This window comes from Equus caballus, chromosome 7 (assembly GCF_041296265.1).
Source record: "Equus caballus isolate H_3958 breed thoroughbred chromosome 7, TB-T2T, whole genome shotgun sequence".
Classification (NCBI taxonomy): Eukaryota; Metazoa; Chordata; class Mammalia; order Perissodactyla; family Equidae; genus Equus; species Equus caballus.
The window spans coordinates 28,841,128-28,867,768 of NC_091690.1; the positions used below are offsets into that span (position 1 = coordinate 28,841,128).

General features: G+C 46.9%; 1 protein-coding gene across 14 annotated transcripts in view; it reads left to right on the forward strand.

The window, feature by feature from the left end:
- The window catches only part of GRIK4 (glutamate ionotropic receptor kainate type subunit 4), a 413,900-nt gene that overhangs the window by 218,462 nt on the left and 168,797 nt on the right, over positions 1-26,641 (forward strand). For 11 of the 14 annotated variants that reach the window (XM_023645003.2, XM_023645006.2, XM_070273808.1 and 8 more), the window contains one exon: positions 21,725-21,889. The exons of the other annotated variants lie outside the window; for them this stretch is intronic. In XM_023645003.2, the coding sequence (XP_023500771.2) occupies positions 21,725-21,889 (165 nt within the window). The remainder of the gene's footprint in view (positions 1-21,724; positions 21,890-26,641) is intronic. 14 annotated transcript variants of the gene reach the window in all.

The following is a 26,641-nucleotide window of genomic DNA, read 5'->3' on the forward strand; positions in this document are numbered from 1 at the left end:
ACTGAGAGTCTCTTACAAGGCTGCAGTCAAGGCGTTGACTGTGGCTGCAGTCCTCTCCAAGCTCGCTCGCACGGCTGCTGGCAGACCTGGTTACTTGCTGGCTGTTGGCTGGAGACTTCAGCACCTGGCCATGTGGGTCTCTCCATAGAGAGACACAACACAGTGTGCTTTCCAGGAGGGGTGTGTGCTGTGTGTGTGTGTGTGTGTGTGTGTGAGAGAGAGAGAGAGAGAGAGAAAGACAGAGAGGCCCACCCTAAGATTGGAAGGTAGTCTCCGAAGTGACATCCCATCACTCCTGCTGTATGCTATCAGTCAGATCAACCCCTGTGCATCGTGGGAGGGAACTATAAGATGGGTGTGAATACCAGGAGGGAGATCATTGGGGCCCTCTTGGGGGCTGACTACTACATCGGCCCAGCAGAAATCTATACTGGTAAAGTCTCGTAGGGAACTAGATACTTCACCTGGAGGTCTGCCTGCCAGTTCCAAAGATACAGCTACTCAACTAGTACCTTTGCAATAAAGTTCAAGTCCCTTTACATGGCTTGCAAGGCCCTTCACAATTCCCGCCCCCCCCCACCCCCGGCCACCACCACCCATACCTCCAGCCTCATCTTCTGCCCTTTTCTGCAGTCATCCCAAACCCCAGCTACATGAACGACTTAGTTTCATTTCTCAGTGCCCATGGACCAGGAATTTCCCGTCTCCAACCAGTAGATTTATATCTCTCCACCAGGTTTAACGAGCTCCTCCTTTGTGAAACCTTCCTGGGTAACTCCTCAGAAAGAGGAAGTCTCTCCTGGTTTTCCACAATCACTCTTTATATGCCTCTGCTCCAGCACCGACTCATCCCACATTTGAAGGTATTGCTTGAGTGCCCGCTCTGTGCCAGGCACTGTGCTGGGACTGCAGGCATAGCTGTCAATAAAACAGACGAAATTCCTGCCCCCGTAGACTTACTTTGTAGTGGGGACCACCAGACCACAAATAAGCAAAGAAATGCGGAGTGTGTTAGACATTGGTAAGGGCTGTGGACAAAAATAAAGTGCAGCCAGGTGATTGGCAATGGGAGGAGGCGGTGCGGGCTGTTTCATACACTGTACTCAGGGAAGGCCTTGCTGTCCTGGGGACATGGAGCAGAGACGGGAAGGAAGTGAGAGACTGAATTGGGAGGATATCTGGGGACAGGGTGTTCCTGGCCTATCATTTTGGAATTAATTGCTTTGGTTTCCACACAAGTCTGTAAGCCCCTTGAGGGCGGTAACCAGGAATACATCAGTTTTGCATCCCCACTGCTTAGCACAGTGTCGGCGTGTGGAAGAGGCTTGAGGAATGATGAATGTGCTTTTGATGTGCGGGAACTAAGGAGTGTCACAGAAAGACAGGATCAGACACCCAGCGAACTTCCACAAACACCAGGACAGACGGGGGGAGAAAAACAAGAGAGAGAAATTTGTTTTGAGATTTAAGGACTTGCTCCATATACATCCCCATGTTTTATAGACAGGGATGAGATGAATGTGAATTTAAGTAAAGACTTAAGTCCACATTTAATGATGCAGTTATTAGGCTGCATTTGGCACTGCATCTCCTGACATAAAGTTTTAAAATCGGCCTTTTCAAACACTAAATTACCCTTTGGATCTGCCAGCTCTAATGATAAATAAGGCGAAAGTAGACCTCATTACCATCAGATTCATGGAGTGGGTTAACATTTGGTAGATTAACCAGATCTGGATGCTAAGGAAGGAAAGCTACTAAAAGACAGGTTCTGATGGAGAATGGGGGGCTGGAGCCACATTTGCAGCCAAGTCCATTACATGGGGGTCGATGAACCCCAGCTTCAAATCAATGGGAACTCAGATCCCTCCATGTTCTTATAACAGGGCAGCCTGTGGATGCCTTTGGCTCAAGCAGCACCAAAGTACCAGACTCTTTGGAGGCAGGGGTGGGAGAAAGAGCTGACTCGGAAGAGGTGGTGTGAGCCTTTGTGAGCTGAGTGGGTGGGAAGCAACTTTGCTGCTCATCCATCAGGTACGGGAGTGGTCGGCGCTGTTTTGCTAGAGGAGAGGCACCGAGACCTCAGCTGAGTGTTCCCTCATGAGTGAGAGGAAAGCCTTCAAGAAAGGAGTGGTTGACTGGGTACGGTTCTTCCTTGCCCCCTGAGAAGTCCCTGGGAGGTATGAGTCCTATGACAGAGAGGAGGGGCCAACTGCTCTTGGAAGAGATGGTACACAGGCCTGTGTAAGCCAGGAGGAAGGGAGAGTGAAGGAGAAACTCCCCCAGGCCTTGTGTCTCCTCACCATGAAAGCCCAAGCAGAGTGGGCTGGTCAGGATGGGGCAAAGTACAGCTGGGTAGGTGGGTCCATTGAGATGGCAGAACATTTCAGGAAAGTGTCCCCTTTCAATTACAAATACACTAGTTGGAGTGGTGGTGAAGGAAGAAAGTAAGTTGGGTAAGTAATCAGTTGACTGCTAGCCAAGGGCAAGAAGACATGGATGCCATGTGTTGGCAACCAGAACATTCTAGAACATGGAGGTCACTGTGTTTCCCAGTAGTGGGAGCCAGGGCCCAGAGTCACACGGATCTGGATTCAAAATAGGAATGAAAATGGTCAGATGACTTAGGGACTCTATTTTCTTTACCATTATCTGTAAAATAGTAATAGTAATGCCCACCATATAGGGTTGTGGCATGTAAAAGTTAACAGGAAAAAAAGCAAACTGCCAGACACATAGAAACATCCAGAAAATATTAGTTTTCCCTCTTTCCATAAATCATGAGAGAGGAATCCTCCTCAAATCAAATAATTCTTTCTCTCCCTTCCTCCCTCCTTGCCTTCTTTCCTTCCTCCCAACAAGCTAGCCAGTATTTATACATCACTTAGCACATAAAAGGTGATTTACTATACAGAACATTCTAGGAGAAGCATTGTGATATACTGGACAGAGTATTCACAGTGGAGTAAAGGATTTGATTTTTAGTTTTAATCCCTCAACACATCAGCTGTGTGTCCTTGAGTTGATTTAATTTTTCTGAGCTTCTGAATGCTCATCTATAAAATGGGAGTGATAATATTTTACTGTATTAAAAGATACAAATGAGATAAGACGTGTGAAAGTGCTTTGTAAACTATAAAAGAAGACACTTTTTTTGCATCTTAAAAAACTATTTTTAATTGTGGTAAAATACACATAACATAAAATTTACCATCTTCATCATTTTAAAGTGTACAGTTTGGTGGTATTAAGTATATTCACATGGTTTGCAACCCTCACCACTATCCCTCTCCAGAACTCTTTTCATATTGCAAAACCGAAACTCTACCCATTAAACAGCAACTGCGCGTTTCCTCCATCCCCCAGCCCCTGGCAGCCACCTTTCTACTTTCTGTTCTTATAAATTTGACTACTCTAGGTGCCTCATATAAGTGGAATCATACAGTATTGTCCTTTTATGACTGTCTTCTTTCACTTAGCATAATGTCCTTAAGGTTTATGTTGTAGCATATCTCAGAATTTCATTCCTTTTTAAGGCTGAATAAAATTCCATTGTATTATAGACCACATTTTGTTTACTCATTCATTTGTTGATGGACACTTGGGTTTCTTCCATGTTTTAGCTGTTGTGAATAATGCTGCTATGAACATGGGTATACAAATATCTCTTTGAGACCCTGCTTTCAATTCTTTTGGATATGCACCCAGAAGTGGAATTGCTGGATCATATGAGGATTCTATTTTTAATTTTTTGAGGGACCTCCACACTGCTTTCCACAGCAGTTGCACCATTTTGCAGTCCCTTCAGCAGTGCACAGGGCTTCCAGTTTCTCCACCTCCTTGCCAACATCTGTTATTTTCTGTTTTTGTTTTTTTGTTTTTGATAATAGCCATCCTAACGGGTGTGAGGTGAAAAGAAGATACAATATTAGCCATTTATATAAGTAATTGATTTAATTATAGCTCACCTCACTTAGAAAAGAGAGAGGGATTTTAAACACATTTATTAAGATGAAGTCCCTGCCCTGGAAGAAGTTATGGTTTAGAAGGGAAACTGAGGATCTCATGGAAATATGTACACTACAGGTCACTTACAAATGGTACCCGAATGCTGGTTAGATGGTGAGAGTGGTACATTTGCCTGGGGTGATCACTGAAGGTCTGTGAGAGAGTTGGTTTTTGAGCCAGACCTTGAAGAGTGACTGGGATTTCCATCCTCAGAGACTGCAGAGGAGGGGCGGAGTGGTGGATGGTCTCCGCGTGGAAGCAGTGTGATTGAAGATGTATTTTGTAAGTGAGAAAGTTTGTTCAGAGAGTGCTACTCAAAGCGTGGTCTCTGGATTCACGGTGTCAGCAGCTCCTGGTAACTTGTTAGGAATGAAAATTCTTGGGCGCCTCCCCAGACCTACACTGAATCAGACTGTGGGAGTGGCACCCGGCAGTCTGTGTTTGAACACCCTGCAGGGGATTCTGATACAAGCTCAACTTTGTACAGAGGAATAGAAGCAGATTCAGCAGGGGTGGGTTAGGGGCCAGATTATGAAGCCTAGAGTTAGGTTAGTGAGTGGGGCTCTGTTAACAACTCTCCAGTGACTGCCCATTGCCACTGGAACAAAATTAAATTTCTCGTCATGGCCCACGAGGCAGTGTGATGGGCTCTGTCTCCCTCTTCACCTTACCTCCTTCCGTGCTTCCCCTCATTCGCTACACTCCAGCCACTGAATTCCGTCACTTGCCAAGCTCTTTCTTGTCTTGCTCCTTCAGCTTGGAATGTTCTTCCCCTCTCCCCGTGGCTTCTTCCTGCTCATTGGTTAGGTCTCAGCTCAGAAGACGCCTCTTCAGAGATGTGCCTTCCTTGACCTCCCTCCGTCATTCTCTCATACTACCCTTTTTTTCCCCATGGCACTTCTTGCTAGCTGAAATTATCTTATGTTTCTTTCTTTACATGTTCATTGTCTGCCTTCCCCGCCTAGAGAATAAAATCCTTGAGTCTGGGTCTCCGTCCTGTTTACCAGTCTGTTTCCAGTGCTTAGAACAAAACTGGGCACGTGGTAGGGATCCAATATTGTGTTTTGTTCAGTAGACACTGGGATGCTTTGAAGTGGTTCTGAATAGTGCAGTGACACCCTCAAAGTGGTGCCTTGGGGGCATTTGTCTCGTGGCTTTATGACGAGGGCGGTGGAGCAGGAGGACTCAGAAAGGAGGGAGAAGAGTTGGGGGCAAGAGTCGGGTTGTGAGGTGATGATAGTCTATACTAGTGGTTCTCGGCTGGGAGCAATTTGCCTCCCCTGTACCCAGGGACATTTGGCAATCTCTGGAGGCATTTGGGGTTGTCACAACTGGGAAGGGTGCTAGTGGCATCTAGTGGATAGAAGCCGGGGTGCTGCTGAACTTTCCACAACACGCAAAATAGCCCCCCACAGCAAAGAATTATCCAGCTCCACATATCAGTAGTGCCGACGTTGAGAAGTCCTGGCTCTAAACTAGGATGGTAGTTGTAGGAGTAGAAAAAAACATGAGTGAGTATTTTCTATTCCGCAGGGTGAGTTTTTTTGTCCCCATCTGTGCCTACAGTTGTGACTTTAAGTCTTTTCGACAACAGACTCAGAAGACCCCAAGAACGGGGAAATTCCTCTGGGACCGAGCACGCTTCACGCTCTGTTTCTCTTTCTTTCTGTTTTTCACTTGGCGCCTGTCTCACGCTCTGTCTTGCTAATCTTGTGTTTCTTTTTCCTCCTCCTTGCTTCCCCTCCCCCTTCCTCTCTTGTTCTTCCTTCATCTGACCTCGCTTGCCTTTTCCTTCTTCCTTTCTCCCTCTGCTCCCTCTTTTTTTTCTCTCTAATTTAACTGCTCATTATGAAGATTTGAAGTTTAGTGGGTTTATGGTCTCAGTCCTTAATTTTTAAAGTGGGTAATTGCATGGTCTGTACTAAATTAAATTTACTAGCTTTTTACTTCTGTGGCATATGGCATCTGAATGGGACTGCTTTTTATCTCCTGCAGGTTTGTGCTATTTCTTTTCCCTTGTCCCTCTGTGCATTTTGAATATTCTGACGACAGCCACTAAGCATCTCTTCCAGCCAAAAACAGCTCTTTAGGAGACTCAGCCAGTCACTGACTTAGGTTGCTGCCAACACCAGGACCAAGAGCTGGTCTGCTGGGCTCTGATGCAGACCCTGGGCGGATCCTGCTCCTCTCAGAAAGCTCCGCTCCCCTTCTTAGGCTGCTCTTCTGGCCTCTAGGTGGCAAGGGCCATTCCCCTTCGCTGAAGGGGCCACCCCAACTCCTCCTCACCATCCTTCCACAAAGCACTGCATACATGATTCCCCAGGGAGACTCTGAGATGCCCATGGACACCAGCTAAAAAGCAAGTTAGTCTCAAGGAGAAATATGGCGCAAACATGGGCTTTTGAGGGAGGACAGACCTGAGAGGTGTTTGTTTTGGTGAAGTGGCACAAAGGATGTTTGAGTCTTCTGCAGACTATAAGGGAGCAGCATGGCAGGCAGGTGCCGGCCTCAGGAAGGCTGAGGGGGGAGTGAGACTGAGTTCCTACCTGCGTTCTAGAAGTAGGCTCCAGGAGAGTGTTGCCTCCCCAGCACATGGAACAGTGAGTGTCCTCCCCAGTCAGAAACAATAATTACAAGGTGAGCTAGAAGTTTGACACATCTTGTTGATATGAATTTTCTTCCTTCCACCTTGGGAAAAGGGCGAAAGAGAGAGAGGATGACATTATCTGAATATTTTTTGAATGAATGAGCAAATGAATGTTCTGTTCTTCCCCCATTGTGGGGCCCGAGCTTAGACTCTCTAAACCTCATGTTCTCCCGGCTAAATGTTCCCTAACCTGTTCTGGTGCTTTCCCAGGGGGATGATGACGATGAACAGAAAGATTATTACGTGTCCTTTGATCTCCTGGGAAAAGAGATAGATAACTCCAAGGTGAAAACAATCAAAGTAATGGCCCTTCAGATTTTTCTAAGCCATATTCTTGCAAAGAATATTCTTGCAAAGAACTCAAAGCTATTCTAATCGGTCATTATCTCTTGCTTGCCCTTTTCCTTGGGTAGAGGGAGATTAGCATCAACCAAACATGTCAGACTTCTAGCTTCCGTTGTAATTGCCATTTCTGCTTGGAAGTGACAAGGTCCTCCCTTGTAAACTCCAGTGGGCATGACTCGTGTATTCACAGCTTTGGGAAAGATGTAGAGATAGGAACCCCTTGGTGCTATTCTGGCTTGGGGTCTCCCTCCCTAGAATCAGGAAGGAAACAGAAAGTGATAGTGATGGAACTTGACGGAGATTGACACGTGGGTCGGCAGACAATGTGGAGCCATGGTAACTCGGAGGCGAGTGGATTGTGGGGATGGCACCTACCAGCTTCCCAGCGGAGCTCCTGTTTCAGAGTCTACCCAGCACCTTGCTTGTGCTCTCTACTCTTACACCCCACCCCCATCACCATCTCCCCAACTAGTCCATGAGTCCTCTAGAGCAGGCGCCAGAGCTGCTTCGTGTCTCCATGTCTTGGGTTCTCAACTGCGTTTACTCCGCTAGTGCCTGGCATCAGATAGGTGCTTGGTAAGTGCCTGTCAAATTGAATTCCCCCAGACAGTGAAGCTGACCTGGGTTCAGGCTCCTCTCGAGTGAAGGCAGACTTTGCCTGGCATCCTGTACATGCTGGACCCATTAAGGCTCCCAGAAGCCCCCATTGCTCCCCGACCCTCTGCCTTCATTCCATTCTATCCCATAACTCGGCCAGATGGCTGTCATCAGCAGCCATTAGAAAAGACAAATGAGCAACTCCAGCCCACCCTTTGTCTCCTCGGCCCAGCTCTGTGCACAGGGAGCCTTGACTGTGGGTATGCCAGGCACTGCCCTGCCACAGTCGTGCATCTGATCTAGCCAGAGCTGTCTGGGGGAACTGCCACAAACATGGCTGAGGGCTCCCTCTGTGACCATGAGGACACAGAGTGGGGGCTGTCCATCCCCAAAGAAAACCTAGAGGAAAGTAGCAAGATCCAGAGAGAAAAGAAGAGCTTCAGGTTAACTGGGAATATCAGTTGGGTATACAGAGACCTTGTAGAGTATTAATAAGACACTAAACACAGATGTAATTGCCGTTTATGCCAGGGACTTTATTCATAAGTTTTTTTTCCAGGGGTCATGTCCTTTGTTAACTTTAGGGGTATGAAGGATTAGGGATGGACCAAAAGGTGAACCCTGTTGTGAGAATCCAGCAATTAACACACATCAGGATCAAGTCTTTTAACAAGTTTGGAAGGCATGCGTGCCTCACATTTGCCTGGGTTTGTGCTGAGGTGCATGGAGGACACAGAGAAAGACAGACTGGGTTCCTGCACTCACGTGGGTTCACAGTTCAGAGAGCAGGCCGGTGGCACAAAGAAATAGTTCTTGGCAACGCTCTCGTGTGCAGGTCCCATCGCCCATCCTACCTCCCATCACGTCCACTTGTGGCTCTGTGCTTTCTCCACCAGCTCGTACTCCTCTCCTGACCTCCCTCCAGGCCTTTCTCAGCTTGTCACAGAACCACTGAGAGGTCCAGCCCATCACACATGGCTCCTTCCACTTGTCAGAACCCAAACCTGTCAGATGGAGTGCTTCCCTTCCACCCATCTCCAGAGGCAACTGCACGCTCAAGAGAGTGGCAGCTGCATTTATTTACCTGCTCCCCAGGGCAGCCAACAAACACCCCCACCTTTGTTCCCCAGGACACGTCTCCGCTCACCTTGTGCCTGCCATTCCCTTGTAGGACTTTGACCCCTGGCTCACAACCTTGCTCCTATCTCTACCTTGGCTCTCGCCCTGATCATCCTCAGTGCCCATCAATACATTGCCTAGTGCCATTGCCTTGCGGATCCTTAACGTCCTCCCCAGCAGTGACCTCCTGCCTCTCCACTTCACTGCCTAAACCACACTCTAGATTGTGGCAACCCTTGATCCTCTTCTGCGTCTAAAACCTTAAATTTCAAAACCCCACCATCTGAAAGCAGCATCCTGTCCTCCTGGCTTTTCCCATCTCGCTTCCACCACTGATGCTCTTCCGCATACTCACATATCCACATATTCTAGTGTTCACAGCCTCCTGGGCCCCCTGGCTCTAACCAACTGAACAGCATTTTCTGAGTTTCACTCCCTTTCCTGTTAGTGCTTTCAACTCCCTTGTCCCCTCATCCTGCCCATCCACCTGTTAACTGGTACTCTTGATAGTTCTGACAGCTACCTGTCTTGCTTCCACCTGTGCCCCGAGGCTGCTTGTAGAAACATCCCACCTCCTCCTTTCAGCTGGGCCCAGACAGAAACGCCTTTACACATCAGAGCACATACATATTCTCAGCTTTTATCTGAAGCTACCTACACCATCTTTGTCCCTCCTGCCTTTAGAGGGGACTATCTTACTTCTTCTCAGAGAAAATAGAAGTTATCAAGCTTAGTCTCTCTCATCTCCCCCCCCCAAAAAAAATATTTATTTACAGCTGTACCTATTAGTATTAGTTAGACTTACTCTCACCAATATGGTAGCCACTGGCTATTGAGCACTTGGAATGTGACTAGTCTGAATTGAGATGTGCTGTAAGTATGGAATACACTGAATTTTGAAGTTTTAGTGTGAAAAGAATAAGAAATATCTCAATGAATTTTATATTGATTAGATGTTGAAATAATAGTATTTGGAAATTTTGCTTAAATAAAATATATTATTAAATTAATTTTATAATGTCACCTTTTTTTGTTTTTTTTTTTTCTTTTTTTGCTTTTTAAAATGTGGCTACTAGAAAATTTAACATTACAATTGTGGCTTGCATTATATTCCTATTGGACAGCACTGAGTTGGAATACAGGCTGAGCTATAACAACGAAGAGACCTGAAAATGCAGGAGCTCAAAGATAGGAATTGTATTTCTCTTCCACACAAGTCTGGAGGTAGGTGGTGGTCCAAGGCCGGGGATGAAAGGGGCAAGAAGCAGTGTTGCCATTATCAACATGTAGTTTCCATGTACACCATTTCCTGTAGTCACCATTTCCAGCCAGCAAACAAGGGAAGGAGAGTCCAGGGCAAGGAGATGGCCAGGACGTTCCACAGTCACTTCCACTCACACTCACTGGTCCAAATTCAGCTCATGGCCTCCCTCAGCTGCAGAGGAGGCTGGGAAATGTAGTTTGTAGTTGGGCAGCCATGTGTCCAGGTAACACTTGGGGTGTCTATTATTAAAAGGAAGGAAGGGAGAAAACACCCGGAGGCCCGTGAGCAATGTTTGCCATGCCTTCTTCCCTCTTCCCTTGCCACCTGTCCTCTCAGCCCAGATGAACCTGTAACCTGTGCTCCAGAGTCTCTCTACCTGCCCTTTTCTAGGACTTGCTTCAGAAAGTGCCCCCTTTCTTCTGACATTATCAGCTTCTCCCTTCCCTCTGGCTCCTTCTTCTGAGTGCCCCTCAGATGAGTTTAAAAGCCCTTCTTTGGGGAGTGTATTCACTCCACCTATTGCCCTAATCACACCCCTTCGCTTGAAGACAAGCTGCGTGACTCAATTCACTTCTCAACCTGCTTCCATCTAAATGCTTCCCCCACCTCTCCACTGGAAAGACTCTTGCTAATGTCGCTAGTGACCTTCTAATGGTCAAATCTCATGGAAAATTCTCAGTCCTTGTTTTATTTGACATCCATCCTCCTTCTATCAGCTGGCCTAACCATTGCGTCTCAGCCTCTTGCATAAGCTTCTCTTCCTCCACTCTCTCCCCAGATGTTGAGTCCCCTGGGACTTGGCCTTGTTCCTCTTCTCTCCTTACTCTCTACCCTATGCCAGATCCAAATTGTCATTGCCACCTTAATCTGAGGTCTTGCAGATTTGTTTCTCCAGCCTGATGGTTCTCTGGAGAGCCAGGCCAGTACCTCTGTCTGTTTCTGAACAGCGTGCCCCAAGCTTAACAAATACTACCCCAAACTCATCATCTCTACTCATCTCCAAAAACAAAAAAAACAACCTTAATCTCCCTGTATTCTTTATTCTAGTCAGTGATGTCACCACCTAAATAGTAGGTAAGGCCAGCAGCCCTGCTCATCTCCTCCCACCCCTCCGCAGCTGGCCCCCTGTTGATCTTTGCTCATGAATCTTGCTTGAATCTGTCCCCCTCTTTGATCCTCATTGCCTTGCCCCTCAGTGCCTGCCTCATGTCTCTTTCCTGAGCTATTAAAATCACCACCATCTAATCTTCCAAGCTCATGTTTCAACTCTCTCCAGTATATCTGCAGTACTGTAAGAGTGGTAGCCCTAAAATGCAAATCGTATGATGTCACCATCTGTTGAGGGCCCTCCTACTGTTCCTCAGCACCTAGAGAGCACCGCCCGAATTCCCTAGTGTGTCACACAAGGTCCTCCATGCTCAGGCTCCTGTCCTCTGATCCAGCCTCTCCCACCAGGCGCTCAGACCCCTCGGGCCTGGACCAGTCACCCCAGGCTTCCTCATGACTTTGGGGGCTCCCCCCAGTTTGTTTCCCTGCTTTCCTGGGAAACTCACGTGCCGACTCTGTGTAGACCACAGAGTTTAAAATGTTTCATTTGCTGAGGGTGAGGAGGGAGGGTGGGGAGGAGGTAGGAAGGAGCCAGAGGAATAGTAATTTTTTTTCATAGAAGCATTTTTTCAAAATTGAGGTATAACTAACGTACAATAAACTGCATATATTTTAAAGTGTGCAATTTGATAAGGTTGGCTGTGCACACACCCGTAATACCATCACCTCGATCAAAATAATGAATTTTTTCATCACCCAAGAAATGTTTCCTCGTGCTAATGTGTAATTCCTCACTCCTGTTCCTTCCTACCTCACCTCAACCCCATCCCCAGGTAACCACTGATCTGCTCTCTGTCACTATAGGTTAGTTTGTGTTTTCTAGAAATGTCTATAAATGTAATCATACAGTGTGCACTCTTTTTTTGGTCTGGCTTCTTTCATTCCGTTTTATCGCTGAGTTACATTTCATTGTATGGATACACCACCATTTGTTTCTTCATTCACCTGTTAATGGCTGTTTCCAGTCTTTGACTATTACAGATCAAATTAGTATGAACATCTATGTACAAATTTTTTAGATATATGCTTCTTTTGGGTAAATACCTACGAGTGCAATGGCTGAATCACATAGTAGGTGTATGTGTAACTTCGTAAGAAACTGTCAAATTGTTTTTCAAATGGTTATATCATTTTACATCCCCACCAGCAGCATCTGAGAGTTCCCTTCACATCCTCATCCTCTCCAACGTGGTATGATTGAGCTTTTTAATTTTAGCCATTTTAATAGGCTTATGGTGATATCTCATTATGGTTTTAATTTGTATTTCCCCAGTTACTTATGATGTTGAGCATATTTTCACGTTTGTCACCCATATAACTTCTTTGGTGAAGCGTCTGTTCGAATCTTTTGTCCATTTTTGAAAATTGAGTTGTTTGGTTTCTTATTATTGAGTTTTGAGAGTTCTTGTATACTCTGAGTACAAGTCCTTTATCAGGTCTGTGCTTCTGCAGACAATATCTTCTCCCAGTCGGTGGCTTGTCTTTTCATTCTCTTAATGGTGTCTTTTGAAGAGCAAATGTTTTTAATTTCGATCAAGTTCAGTTTGTCAATTTTTTGTTTTATGTGTTTTGCTTTTGGTGTCATATCTAAGAAATCTTTTTCTAACTCAAAGTCACAAAGATTTTCTTCTAGAAGTTTTATCATTTTAGGTTTTACATCTAGGTTTATGATCCTTTTTTGTTAATTTTTGTATATAGTATAAGATAGAATTTGAAGTTCTTTTTTTTAAAAAAAAATGATATCCAATTCTTCTACCAGAATTTGTTGAAAAGACCATTTTTTTCACTGCACCTTTGTCAAAGCCAGTTGTCCATATATGTGTGGGTCAGAATACTAATTTTGAAGGAAGAATAGAAGTTGGCATAAAATCCTTGAAAAGCCAAGACAAATTTGGCTCAAACATTATATTATAGAGTGCCTCCTGCTACCAGGGGAGGTGCCAGGCACTGGGGACAGGAAAAATTAAAGAGTGAAAGTTAGAGACTCAATTGATAATTGAGTATAAGATGCATGTGATTCTATGAATATACATAGTTGAGGCCAATCTCTGTATTCAGAGAAAGCTTAAGAAGGAGGGGATGTCTGAGCTGAAGACTCATTCTGAATGAGAGTGGTCAATGAGCAAGGGTGAGAAGGCAGAAGGAGGAGAATGAGCAAAAGTATGCAGGCGTGCAACAGTACTGTGTGTGTGTACCTATGTGTGTGTGAGGGTGTGTACGAGTGTGTGTGTGTTTAGGTGGTGCTATGAGCAGTTCAATATTTATGAGGGTAGAGAAGGATGAGCAGAGAAGCAGAATATAAGGTGAGAGAGAGAGAGCCAGGTCTTTTCTGCCATGCTGAGGAATTCCATTTATTTTGAGATTGAAAGCTAAAAGCAGAGGTTTGCACTTTAAAGTGATCAGCCTGGCAGCTGTGTGTGGGTGTGACTGAGGAGGGTGGGGTGGTGGTTAAAACTCTGATGGGAAAACCAAATGAGAGTTAAGAGGTTGCAGTTAAGTAGTTGAGATGAAAGGACTGAACTAGGACAGTGGTGTTAAGACTAGAGAGAAGAGAACTGATTTAAGAAATATTGAGGAGGTAAAACCAGGAGCAACTGGGAGGTGAGAAATTGGGGTGAGGCCACCATGCCTACATAGCTCTGGACCCAGGCTGCCATTAAAAGCTATGTGATCTTGAACAAGTTGCTCAACCTGCCCCTTTCTCAGTTTTCACACCTATAAAGTGGGACATAAGTTGCAGGGTTGTGGGAGGATTAAATGAGATAATAAACTAAGTTCTTCCAACAGCACCTGGCAGATAGTAAACAATAGTACCAGCTAGTAATTTGAGAAGGAATCAAAATCAGATGTCCCCTGATTTTCCAAAATTGTTGTTGATGGTGACTTGGGAGTACAGTTTGAGTGGAGTGGTAGAGACAGAAGGCAGATTGCCATGGGTTGAGGAGAATATGAGATGAAGTGAAGTTAGTAAACACTGAGTAATCGCTTGAGAAGCCTGGCTTGAACTGAAGGTGAGATAGAAGGAAGAGGCCAAGGGGCATATATGGCCAGTATGGTCATTGGAGGGTCCCTTGGGAGAGGAGAGCTCCATCCATGTTTTAGCAAAGGGGGATGAGCTGGTCTGGGAGAGAGACTGAAGATAAAGGAGAGAAGGGAAGCATGGAGAGGCAGGGTGCTGGGGAGGAAGGCAGGGCATGGGGGGACTCTCCTAGAACAGGAGCCCTCATTATCTGAGCCTGTTGGAAAGGGGTGGGGGCACAAAGTTGAGGCAGTTCACCAAGAGTGGCCTCAGTTTAACCAGTCTGTGGGCCAGGGGCGAGAGAGTGGGAGCTGGGCAGTGGCTAGAAGTGAAAATCCATGTTATGGGCTGAATTGTGTCCTCCGAAAATTTATGTTTGAAATTGTGCCATTTACAAGAACATGGATGGACCTTGAGGGTGTTATGCTAAGTGAAATAAGTCAGAGAAAGACAAATACCATATGATTTCGTTCATATGTGGAAGATAGAAAACTACAAACAAACACATGGACACAGAGAACAGATTGATGGTTATCAGAGAGGTAGGGGGTTGGGGAGAGGGCGAAAGGGGTAAAGGAGGTCAATTGTATGGTGACTGATAGAAACTAAACTTTTGGTGGTGAACACGAACACGATGTAGTGTATACAGAAGTCGAATTGTAATGATGTACACCTGAAATCTTTATAATGTTATAAAGCAATGTTACCTCGATAAATAAATAAAATAAAAATAAAATTTTTGTAAATTTTCCAAAAAAATTTATATATTGAAGTCCTAACTCCCAGTACCTCAGAATGTGACTGTATGGCCTTTAAAGAGGTAATTAAGTTAAAATGAGGTCATTAGGGAGGACCCTAGTCCAATGTGACTGGTGTCCTTTTCAAACGAGATTAGGACACAAACACACCCAAAGGGAAGACCATGTGAAGGGACAGGGACAGGACAGCCATCTGCAAGTCAAGGAGAAAGGTCTCAGAATGACGCCGAACCTGCTGACACCTTGATCTCAGACTCCCAGCCTCCAGAACTGTGAGAAAATAAAGGGCTGATGTTTAACTGCGGCGCTTGAGTATGGCAGCACTAGCTCATGAATATAGTCTATAACATGAGAGGCAGCTGGCCAAGCGAGGCCGCGGGTGGTCCCCAGGTGAGGAGGAAGGGTGTTTGTGGGAGCAGCCTGCCCTGGGGTGTGATGTCCTCCTGTAGCAGGGATAACGGGGACCAACAGGGGTGGAAAGAGGGGCATGAGAGGACAGAGGTGAGTGGAGGAAGCTGGTGCCAGATGAATGATGACGGTGGGACTGTGGCTGGGGACCCTGGGAGCCAGCAGTCTAGGGCTCGGTTTAGGAGCAGGATCCTGGAGGCTCAAACCATCTCTTTGTCTCATTAGCACAGGGCTCTAACCTAGAGCCAAACAGCCATAGGCAGTGTTGTAGATACTGCCTATAAAGACTCTCCAGTAAAACCTCTTTACACTCCCTCTTAAAGACATAAGAGTTACGGAAGTGCCTGGAAATCTTCAGCAGAGACTCTGAAGAATCAAGGAATTAGGGAGTCTGATTTTCCAACCTGAGGGGTCACTTCTGGGCTGTTGAGAGTTTGTGCAGGGAGGGCTAGCCCGTTCCAGTTTACACAGATGAGCAGAGAGCAGGAGAACTGCCAGCCCTGGGTGCCCGGGAGGTCTCGGCAGGGGTCCTCCACCCCACAGGCCCTGTTCCTAGGGGACGCCCTTGGTCCACGCATCATCCAATGCTTCCCGCACCATGGCGGGTGCAATATCTGCTACTTGCTGTAGGATGTGAAGAGAGAAGTGGCCTTGCATTATTCATTCACTCAATAACCATTCATTAAGGGCTCCCTGTGTGTGCATGTCTGGCATTGTGCAGGTACAGAGATGAATCAGGCACGGCCCTCGCCCTCAAGGAGCCCACTGTCTAGGGAGAAAAGGTGGCTAGACAAATAGGCATAATAAAAATGTCCAAAGTGATTAGTGTCTAATGAAAGGTACAGAGAAATTTCCGCGGGAGTTCTAAGGAAGAGGGAATTAATTTGGGATGGAAATCTGGGGATTTTCAAAGGAAGGAGGCATCACTCTGGGCTTTTAAGGTTCAAGCTAGTAGAGGAAAGTCATATATAGAGATGGGAAGATAAGTACCCCTCCAAGGCAGTGTGTGGTCTCTCGGGAAATCTAAGGAGATCGTGAGCTGGGGTTGTCAGGGAGGGCTTCTTGGAAGAGGTAGGTCTGAGGGGAAAAAGAAGAGCCTGGTAGGGAAAGGGCCCATGTCAGCAGAGGCTTGGAGGAGAGAACTGAAGGCTGGCCTGGGTCCTAACATGGAGGTGCTGTTACCATGGGTGGAAGGAGATGCCGCAGCAAGAAAGGTATGTGGAGGCCAGACTGTGGAGGGCCTGATGCCATCCTAGAGACTCGACTGGAACCAATCCTTCAGACAGTGGGGAGGCCGGAGGGCTTTGAACAGGTCAGTGATCATAAGGCCTCCTGGCTAGTCACAGCCACACTCATTAGGGGTGAGCCTAGGAGTGTTACAGTGGGCAGAGCCAGGCCTGCCAGCCCCAGGGGAGGTGTCCTCTCCAGAGTGGACATAGGCGTGGGCCAGGAACATGGAGAGGAGCTTGGGGTGGTGGTGGGTCCAGAGTCAAGAGGGCAGACTTAGAACTCAGAGAGAACTGGGCCAAGAACATGAGCTCTTGGCTCACAGGGAGAAAAGCCCAATTAAAATGTAAGGGATTAGCAGCTCCCTGGGCATGAAGGAGGCATGTTGAGTAGTGGTGAGTTTAAAGAGTCATTGCATACAGAGTCCTCATGGCTCGAAAGAGAGGACAGACCCTGGCCCCTGACTGCATCTCCCCATCTCAGGCCTGCCCTTGCTGCAGCCCCAGACAGACCTCCCAGCCTCACTGTGGCTACTGGTCGACTTCTCTGCAAAGCAGTCGAGTCCCCGGAGGTGGAGGATGTGCCAGATGATATTGTTCTCATTAGGCAGTGACTGGGAACTCTGAGCATCCTGACCCAGCCGGAGGGCCAGGCCTGGGAGACACAGCATGGGCCAGAGCATTGGATGCACGTTCGGTCCTGAGCACACTGTTCTCCTTCACCCATGGGGCCCCTCGTTGGTGACTGCTGAACAGAAAGTGTGCTGCTTGGTAACGCGTGTTGGGGACATGTTCCTCTGGTGTCCCGAGAGACTGAGGCTGCACCTCGTCCTTGGTGTCCACAGCCCCGGAATCCAGGTTTCTGTTGTCATCCTAATTATTCTGATCCCACTATGTTTGGGATCAGAATATGTTCAACCAGCATCTAATTGAGGCTCTTCCTAGCCGGAAATTAATCACTGTCTAAAACCTAAAACCTAATGAAAAGTGGTGCCCAGAATGGCATGGGCGTTAGGGGAAAAGGAGGGCAGGATAGTGGATCTTAGTGAGCTGGCAAACTCCTACCAGATAACTCTAAGTGTACAGTCCTGCGTTGGACCCTACCGGGAGAGAAGGAGAAAAGGGGTGCTGAGGGGACCTCATACTCCCCTTCATGTAAAATTCCCACATTCCCTATTCCCCACCTGGCCGTGATCCCTCTGTCTTAAAGTGTGTCCACAACGCTCTGTGAGTTGATTGTGTAATGTTCACGGCTGGCTGGTGGTTGGCACATCTGGGCTTGTTTTGGCACATTGTTTTTGTCAGCTCAGCTGCCATAACAAAATACCACAGACTGCGTGGTTTAAGTATCAGACATTTATTTCTCACAATTCTGGAGGCTGGAAGTCCAAGATCAAGGTGCCGGCATTATTGGTTTCTATTGAGAGCCGCTTCCTGGCTTGTAGACAGACACGTTCTCCCTGTTTCCTGGGGGTGGGGTGGGGGGGGGTAGCTGGCGGGGGGAGTGGGCGAGGGGAAGCACTTTCCCGTGTTTCTTCTTATAAGGACACTAATCCTATCAGATTAGGGCTCCACCCTTATAACTTCCTTCATCCTTAAATGGCTTTGAAAGGCCTTATCTCTAAATACAATCACACTTGGGGGTTAGGGCTTCAACATCTGAATTTGAGGGGGATCTCATTCAGTCCACAACACACATCTTGAATGTATGCTCTGCAAAAAGAAGGGGACAGACAGAACTAAGAGGCTCTGGAACAGACCCTCTAGGTGTGTTGCGTCCATGGCAGAGATGCAGTTGTGTGCCCTTTGGGGACTGCTGGGACGGAGCTGAGGCGAGTGTGACTCCATAGCATGAACAGCCTGGTCAAAAACATTACTCAAGTAACTCCCCTCCCACCCTAGAAGCCCCAGTTCCCAGATTCACAGGGGCCAGGGGAATTTTCTGAGAGGCTATTTTATTAATTTATTTATTTCATTACAAGCGATTTATTCAATATTTACTAGGTTGTAGATGGAAAAATTGGTAAGAATGGCGTCACATGGCCCAAAGAGAAAGATAGCTGGCCCAAGTCTATAAGTGTCCCAGGAGTTGGGGACATTACCTGGGGGAGTTTTGCTTTGCCTCGGTAAGACTTTCTTTATGGTGGTTAGAAGGCTCATGTGCCCCACTGCTGTGGACTGACTGTGTCCTCCCAAAATTCATGTGTTAAAACTCTGACTCCTGTCATGGTACTAAGAAGTGGAGTTAGAGTTTAGATGAGGTCATGGGGGGGGCCCCTAAGGGATTAGTGCCCTTATAAGAAGAGACCGGAGAGCTTGTTCTCCCTCTGTCTGCACCGTGTAAGGACACAGCAAGAAGACAGCCATCTGCAAAACAGGAAGAAGGCTCTGCTCTCGCCAGAACCCACCCTCATCTTGGACTCCCCTGCCTCCAGAGCTGTGGGAAATAAATGTTTGTTATTTAAGCCACAAACATGATAGGTTGTTATCATAGCCCGAGCTGACTAAGGCACACCTACCTGGTACATCCACTCTCAGTAGCAAATCCCTGGGAAGACAAGTCTCATTAGAAGGAAGATGAGCCGTGGTTAAGGGTGCGGGGTCTATGTGAGGCTGACCTGATCACTTCCCTCCTTGACCACCCACCAGCCCTGTGAATGTGGGCAGGTCACTCGACCTCTCTGACCTCTGTTTTCTCCAAGTGAGGATGACGCAGATACCACACTTATCTCACAGAGTTGTTGCAGAGATTAAGTGACATTGTGTCCACCAGTACTTACACTAACTTGGTCATGGTCACTGAATAAATGTGTGCCTATTAACTTGAAGCTCATGTGCCGTGGATCCAGTGCCTCCTTCCCATGACTTGTGTGGGACAGCACTGCCAATTCCTGACATTTTTAGATATCTGTTTTCTGTGCTCTAGGGCTGGACTAATGGTTTCCACTATGTTTTTAACAGTGAAACATTTTTTTCCACATCAAACCTTATGTGGAACCCCGACATCTAAACTGATGGATGTGGAGTTATGCTGGTTGAAGCTGGTGTGGGGCTAGAGAGCCCCGGGCAGCCTCCCCCTCTGCTGCTTGTAGGAGCCTAGAGGTCCTGCAAGGAACGCTATTTGAGAATATCTCCTTTAGGCCGCCCCATTTCCCTTCTTTTCCCAAAGTCTTCCTTCTCGGTCAGCACAGTGTAATTGCTTAGGTTCCTGCTTCCTGAGTAATAATCTCTTTCTAGTCTTGCTTCCCTAAGGTCATGTGGGTAGGAGTTTTAGGTGTCCCCAGGCTCTTCAATCATGCATTTCTGGTCCTTTGGCCACTCCTGCAAGTGGCTAATCCCATCAGGTGTTTGTGGATCTTGCTACTTAACTCCCAGAAGCCCACCTTATTACCTAGGTCTTGTTTGGGCATAGGGCAACCTTTGTTGCCCAATGTATGGCCAACCCGGGTAAATGAAATCTAATTTTTATTGTTCAAAAGGGCTATACATAAAAGTAATCCACAAATCAGAAAAAAATACTTTGTATTATTCTGTGTCCTAGTTTTTGATTTGGAAAATGGGTCACAGTGGGTATGGGAGCAAAATACAGAAAAGACGGTATGGAACCTGGGTCTCTCTGTGTACACTAGCCACAGAGATCCAACGGCCACATGGTGGTGAAATCTCTTTGACTTCATTTTCTGCATTGCCTTTCTGAGCCTACAACCTCTGAAAGATAAGCTTGATATTTCTTTTTTTTTTCTTTCTGTAACAGCTTTATTGAGATATAATTCATATACCACACAATTCATCCATTTAAAGTATACAACTCAGTGGTTTTTAGTATATTCAAAGAGTTGTGCATCCATCACCACAATCAATTTTGGAACATTTTTGTCATCCCAAAAGAAACACTATGTGCATTAGCAGTCACTCCCCTTTCTCCCCAACTTTTCCACTACCACTGCCACCACTAGGCAACCACTAATCTGCTTTCTCTCTCTATGAATTCACTTATTCTGGATGTATCATATAAATGGAATCATCCAACTTGTAGTCTTTTGTGTCTGGCTTCTTTCACTTAGCATAATGTTTTCAAGGTTCATCCATGTGTGGCATGTATCAGTACTTCATTCCTTTTTATTTTCAAATAATATTCCATTGTGTGGATATACCACATTTTGTTTATCCATTCATCCGTTGATGGGCATTTGGGGTTTTCCACTTGTTGGTTATTATGAATAATGCTGCTCTGAGTGCTTGAGTATGCTTTTGGTGTAGAGATTTCAATGTTGTAACTTCCTCTACCAAAAGAATGAATGGTGTCAGTAGCTAGATTTATTGAGGGTTTACCACGTGCCAGGCACTGTGCTGAGCATTTCACACATACTGTTCACATAACCTTCACAAAAGACCAATGAGCAGGGTGTCTCCACCTTTCTACAAGGGAAGAAACTGAGGTCCCATAGCTAATAGTGGGTAGAGCAGGGATTTGAACCCAGCTCTCTATGATACCATAACACTTATCCTTAAGCCTGCTTCCAGAAGTGGGGCAGCTATTGGTACTACGCCACTGCAACCATTCACACTGACTGAGTCACACTGATTAAATTCGTATTATGTGCCACTTCCATACATGTATCTTACTGAATCCCCACACCAGCCCCCTGAGGTTGTCTTACCATTCCTAGCGTTCAGTGGGGAAAAGAAGTCCAGAGAAATTACATGGCTCACCAGGCGACATGTCTCACCGGTGTCATAGCCTGGAGAGCCAGCATTCAGCAGTATCCTGCCACTGCTCCTTAATACTGGAGCTCTCCCTCTCAAACCTGGCCTTCTTTAACCCTCTCTCACCTCTCATATACCCAGAATACCATTTTCGAAGGACAGCCACTATCTCCCTTCCTTTGCACACATGTGCCTGTGTGTGCATGCAGATGTATATCCAAGGGTATCACCGTGCCTGGGCCTAGGGACCTTGTCCAGATAGACCCCTCGTGGCCTGCCGTGGCATTACAGGGTTCCCGAAGTGGATATCCACGTTAGAATTCACTGCTGTGCCTGGCTACAAACCGAGACCCTTAGCATGTGAAGGACTTGCTTTGGGGATAGTCCTGAGGATGGCAGGGTGGAGGGGGATGCCGGGAGCTGCCTGGAAGAGGAAGGTGATAGTGGGAGGAGACTGGAGAAGGAGGAGGGGTAACAGTAGAGGGTACCAACTATCTCCATGTGGTTGCCTGCCTACAGCTGCTATCTTGGATGACCCCATGGAGTGCAGCAGAGGGGAGCGGCTCTCCATCACCCTGGCCAAGAACCGCATCAACCGCGCTCCTGAGAGGCTGGGCAAGGCCAAGGTCGAAGTGGACATCTTTGAGCTTCTCAGAGACAGCGAGTACGAGACTGCAGAAACCAGTACGTAGAATGGGCAGGGCTGCCCTCTGCTTCCCTCGCTGGCAGAGGAGGCGCTGGTGGCGTGAACTGCACCCATCGCCAGGCCTATGATGTAGATATTCCCAAGAGAGGGAGAGAAACATGCAGCAGGATGTCCTAGAGGGCTCAGTCTGGATGAGATGCCCAGGTTTTGCTGTAAATCATGTGTAGAGTAGAATTAAGATGGGAAACTCATTCATTCATTCATCATTTACCCACTCATTCATTCCTTCATATATTGATTCATTCATCTTCTGGACATTTTGTATACAAATCCCTGAATGAAACCTTATGTGTGATTAAGAAAGGAAAGATATGGCCAGCCCAAGGGTAGCTTAGTCATTACACATCTGATTGCCTGTCTTGCTTTCTTGTGCTGAGGGCAGCATTGTGAGAAGAAAATGAGACTTAGGATGGAGTTCGGCCACTCGATCTGTGGGTAACCTTGGATAAGTCACTTATCCTATTTAACCTCAGTTTCTTCATCTGTAAAGTGGGAATGCTAGGCTCTACTTTGCAAATCTTGCAAGTTATTGTGAGATTTAAATGACTTAAAATATAGGAAACCTTTCTGTAAGATGCAGTGCTTTACAAAGAGACATAGTAGGTCATTCAAGTCACGCTTAGCCCCTGCTATGTGCTGGTTATTGCTTTTAATTCTCCAAACAACCTGAGAGTGAAATGTTATTGTCCCCACTTTACAAAAGAAACAAGCTCAGAAACATTGGGTAACTTCCCCAACCTCAGGGCTAGTCAATGGGCTGAGCAAGTCCTGAATCCTCAACTCGCATCGTCACCCTGTGAGTCCAGTGCCCAATCCCCTCCACCTCCCCTGGGATTCTCTGCTGGTATTACCTTGACAGCCTTACAGGATGAGCTTCCAAGTTAGTGGGCTGGTGACTTGTAGCTAAGCTGGAAATGAACAACTCCAGTTCAGAGGGAAGGGGAGGAGCCAGAGAGATGCTAGCATCTATTCCCTAAGACTTTGGAGTCCCCATCTCCTCCCTTTCTAGTCCATGTTAACCTTTAACAACACTCATTGGCAAAAACAAACAGAACTAAATAAAAGAACAACTTGCTCAAGTATATGTCAGACGTCTGGTCTTCTATCTGTGGATCCAGCAACGCTCTAATCTGAGCGACCAGCATTGCAAAAGAAGCAGCATTCACACTGGCCCAGGTGCAATAGGTAGGATATCGTAAGGATCCAGAGAGGGCAGGAAGGGAGGGACACAGCGGCTGTCTCGCTGTCTCGCAGCTGCTTTAATGCTCTCGTGGTATTGGATCCCTGCTCCTCCCTCTCTGCCAGCGTGGTTTCCCTGGCTTATTCATCATACACCTGTCCCATAATGGCCATCCAGGCCCAATATACAATTTGTTTATTCATTCTGGAAACTTTCATTGAGCATTTACTCCATTTCAGGCAAGATCCAGGATGTCATACACTGGAAACAATGTAGGAAACAAGGTAGACATGGTCCTTTGCCCTCAGGAGGCTTACAGTCTCTCTTCAGCATGCACATCAATGGCAGCTTCCCTCAGTGCCTCTTGGTCTGGATTCCCAAGGTAGAAGATCTGACTGGTCCAGCTCATCTTGCCGTGGCTCATCTCAAGAGTCACAAGTGTTGGCCAGATGGCGTAATAATTACCCTTGGGGAGAGTGCCCACTCCTAGAGATTGAGAGTGGGTTCCTACCGTACAGAACAGGGCAGCTGAGGCCAGTGAGATCCATGGACAGATTCCTCCAGAAGAGAGCATGGGGGAACAGGTACCTGACAGAGTCATTCATTTATTCACTTGGTCAGTCAGGAAAGATTTAGTGAGCGCCTGTTATACTCCATTCTAGGCAACAGGGATTCAGCAGGGAACAGACAGAAATCCTAGTTGTCATAGAGGTCAAATTCTAGGACAATGAAAGGAAGATTCAGATTTCTCAGGATCGCCAAGTGAATTTAGAAAAGCCAGCCATGACTTCCTGTGAATCTCCTAGTCCAGTCTGTAGCGTTTCTTTGTCCAGGAGGGCAGGTCTCAGACAAGGGTCTGGATTTCTAAACAATTCGGTAGCCTATACTTTGCAAAAACGGCTCCTCCTTCCTTTTCTTTGGTTCTTCAGGGCTTCCCTGGCAGAGCAGAGAGCACAGATTGTCCGTTGTAGATGGGGGTCATTAGTCGATGTAAATTTCCTCTCCTAATGACCCATGCAGCCTGGTTTAGTAGAGTCGATACATCTAAAATATTAAGCCAGATGAATCAGGGAATAAAGGAAATGGATATCTTTGTTCCACATTACAGAGCTTTGGGACATCTTTCTAATGCCGTCTTTTAGGCGCACCAGGTATTTTATTAACAAGTGGCCCTTGGTTCAGCTTTTATATCTCAATGTGTGTGAGGCATGATTAGCATTTGTTAGAAAAGAGGACTTCTGGATCTTTCTACCCCAAAGGCCCTTTATCTGAAGCTCAAGCTGCTCCCCCACAATGGATTTTAAACATCACCCAGACAGTTCGTAGAAAGGTTCCAGCACAACTCTTTCCCTCCCAAAGTAAGGGGGAGAGGGGTGTTGGGTTGGTGTTATTAGCTGAAGCAGGGCGGGGCAGGGACTGGGCTGGAGTGACAGTGTTTGTGGGAGGAGATGGGAGGGAGACAAGATCCCCAGGTGAAGGAAAAATGACGGCTCTGTGATCCCTACTTTGGGGAGACTGTGTGGTATAAAGAGTAGGAGTAGATTTTAGAATCAGACTGACCAGGTTTAAATCCTGGCTCTTCTGTGTACTAGCTGTGGGACTGGACAGGCTGTTAAACCATTTTGTGCCTCAGTTCCCTCATTTGTAAGACAAGGGTCATCGGAGTATGACAGGAGACAGTGCGGGGGAGGTGCTTAGCACGGTGCACAGAGCAGGTATTCAATAAGCGGCAGCTGTGGATTTTGTTGCTGGCTTTGTTCTCTCACCCTCACCTTGGCGTGGGCTTCCTCCTGACTCTCAGCATCATCTCCCTGTCTCCTCTGTTTCCAAGTTCAGCCATCCCTACGTGGCAGCACCGTCTATCTCCCAGCTGCTCTCACGTGGCCTGCCTTAATGTCAGCGTGCCTCGTGGGGCACCCATCGTAGCTGTATATTCCCCTTCTCTTTCCAGTTTTCTGGGCTTGATGCGTCGACAGCTTTTAGCCTTTGGAAGTTGTATTGGGTCACCCAAAGCCAGTTATAGCTTGATGTCATGAGTGGTGTCTTCCCTGCGCTGGTGGCCCAGGGCTAATTTGCATTGTTAACTTAAGACTATTTGATGGCTCTGGGTTCCTGAACAATGCCCCCAATCTCACACCTGTCACCCTGTAGCCAAGGACTCTGCTTCAAGGGGATAGAAGAGATCCTAGTGATGACGTTCTTGGTTGCGGAGAGCCGAGGCTCTGATCTGAGCTGAGGCAGTAGCAATCCTACCGTGTACAGTTGTGCCTGCTTTCAGCAATAAGTGAGTTTCAAAAAGCTCTTCACAAATCACTCTTAATGATCATATTTGGGGCAGGTGTGTCAGTCATGGAGAGCAGTGGCAATTTGAGAATCAAACATTATGAAGTGTAAAGAAACTAAAGATGCTGGAGGCAAGAGTTCAATCTCCTCATTTGATGGTTGAAAGCGAGGCTGGGAGATGGAAAGTATCACACGAGGCACTAATTAATAACAAACCAGGACACTGGAAAGATCCAAGTAGAAACTCACCCGCACTTCTATCTGGTTCACATAGATTTTCATATAGTGGGTTTACGTAAAGCGAGGGTCGCTCGGAAAGCTCCTCAAACCCACATCTGATTCCCTCCACCTCTCTGCCCTTTTGCCATCATTGCCTCAGGCTTTTTGATGTTCGACTTCCCAGCTCCCTCTGCACAGCCCGCAGATCTGAAATAAGAGGGATGGACAGGCCTTGTAGGCCATCTCTCCTCCCGCCAGGCCCTTTCCTCCTTCGCTTCCTATCTTATCTCCATCTCAGCCTTTCTGGTGCAGGAGCTCCCACGGGCCTTGCCCTCCTCTGTTCCTACAGATCAGTGTGTCTCCTGCGGTTACTGTATTAGAGCTTAACTGAGTGCCCACCCCCTTGTCACCCAACCACCCGGAGGCACCGTCCCTGCTGCTGCTGGAGCCGGTTTGAGGTTTAATTTACTGCAGAGCTAGAAGCAGGAGCCTCCTGTCAACCCCTCGCCTCTGCCTCGATTTGTCTCTGTGAGGCCCAGCATGCTATCAGCCATCCACACCACTTCCCCCGGAAACCCAGAGATGCAATGGTTATCCCAGCCCCGTGTGGCCCCGTGTGCCTGGAGAGGGACACGGAGTGTGATGTCCCTGCACAAGCTCCCCAGCTTCTCGCAGGCTCTGTGGCCTGACTTCTGGTGATTCAGAGCTGCTTCTGGTAAGTGAGGGCTATCGTCCCTTCATCAGCTCAATAGAAGGAATCCAAGTCTGCCTGAGGGAAAGAAGTGAGAAGCAGAAGAGAAAGGCATACAAATGGTGATGAGTCATTCAACAAACATTCCTTGCTCCCCTTCTCTGAGCTACCCACATCATGTATGCGTAATATGGACTCAGAGAGGCATTGAATTACAGTGCTTAGAAATCATCTGGTCCAGCCTCCTCATTTTACAGATGAAGAAACTGAGGCTCACGGTCTTCACCAGATGGGAGTTCAGACCACACAATCGAAAAGTGACATAAATCTCAATGGCTCTGCTATGGGCTTGCCAAT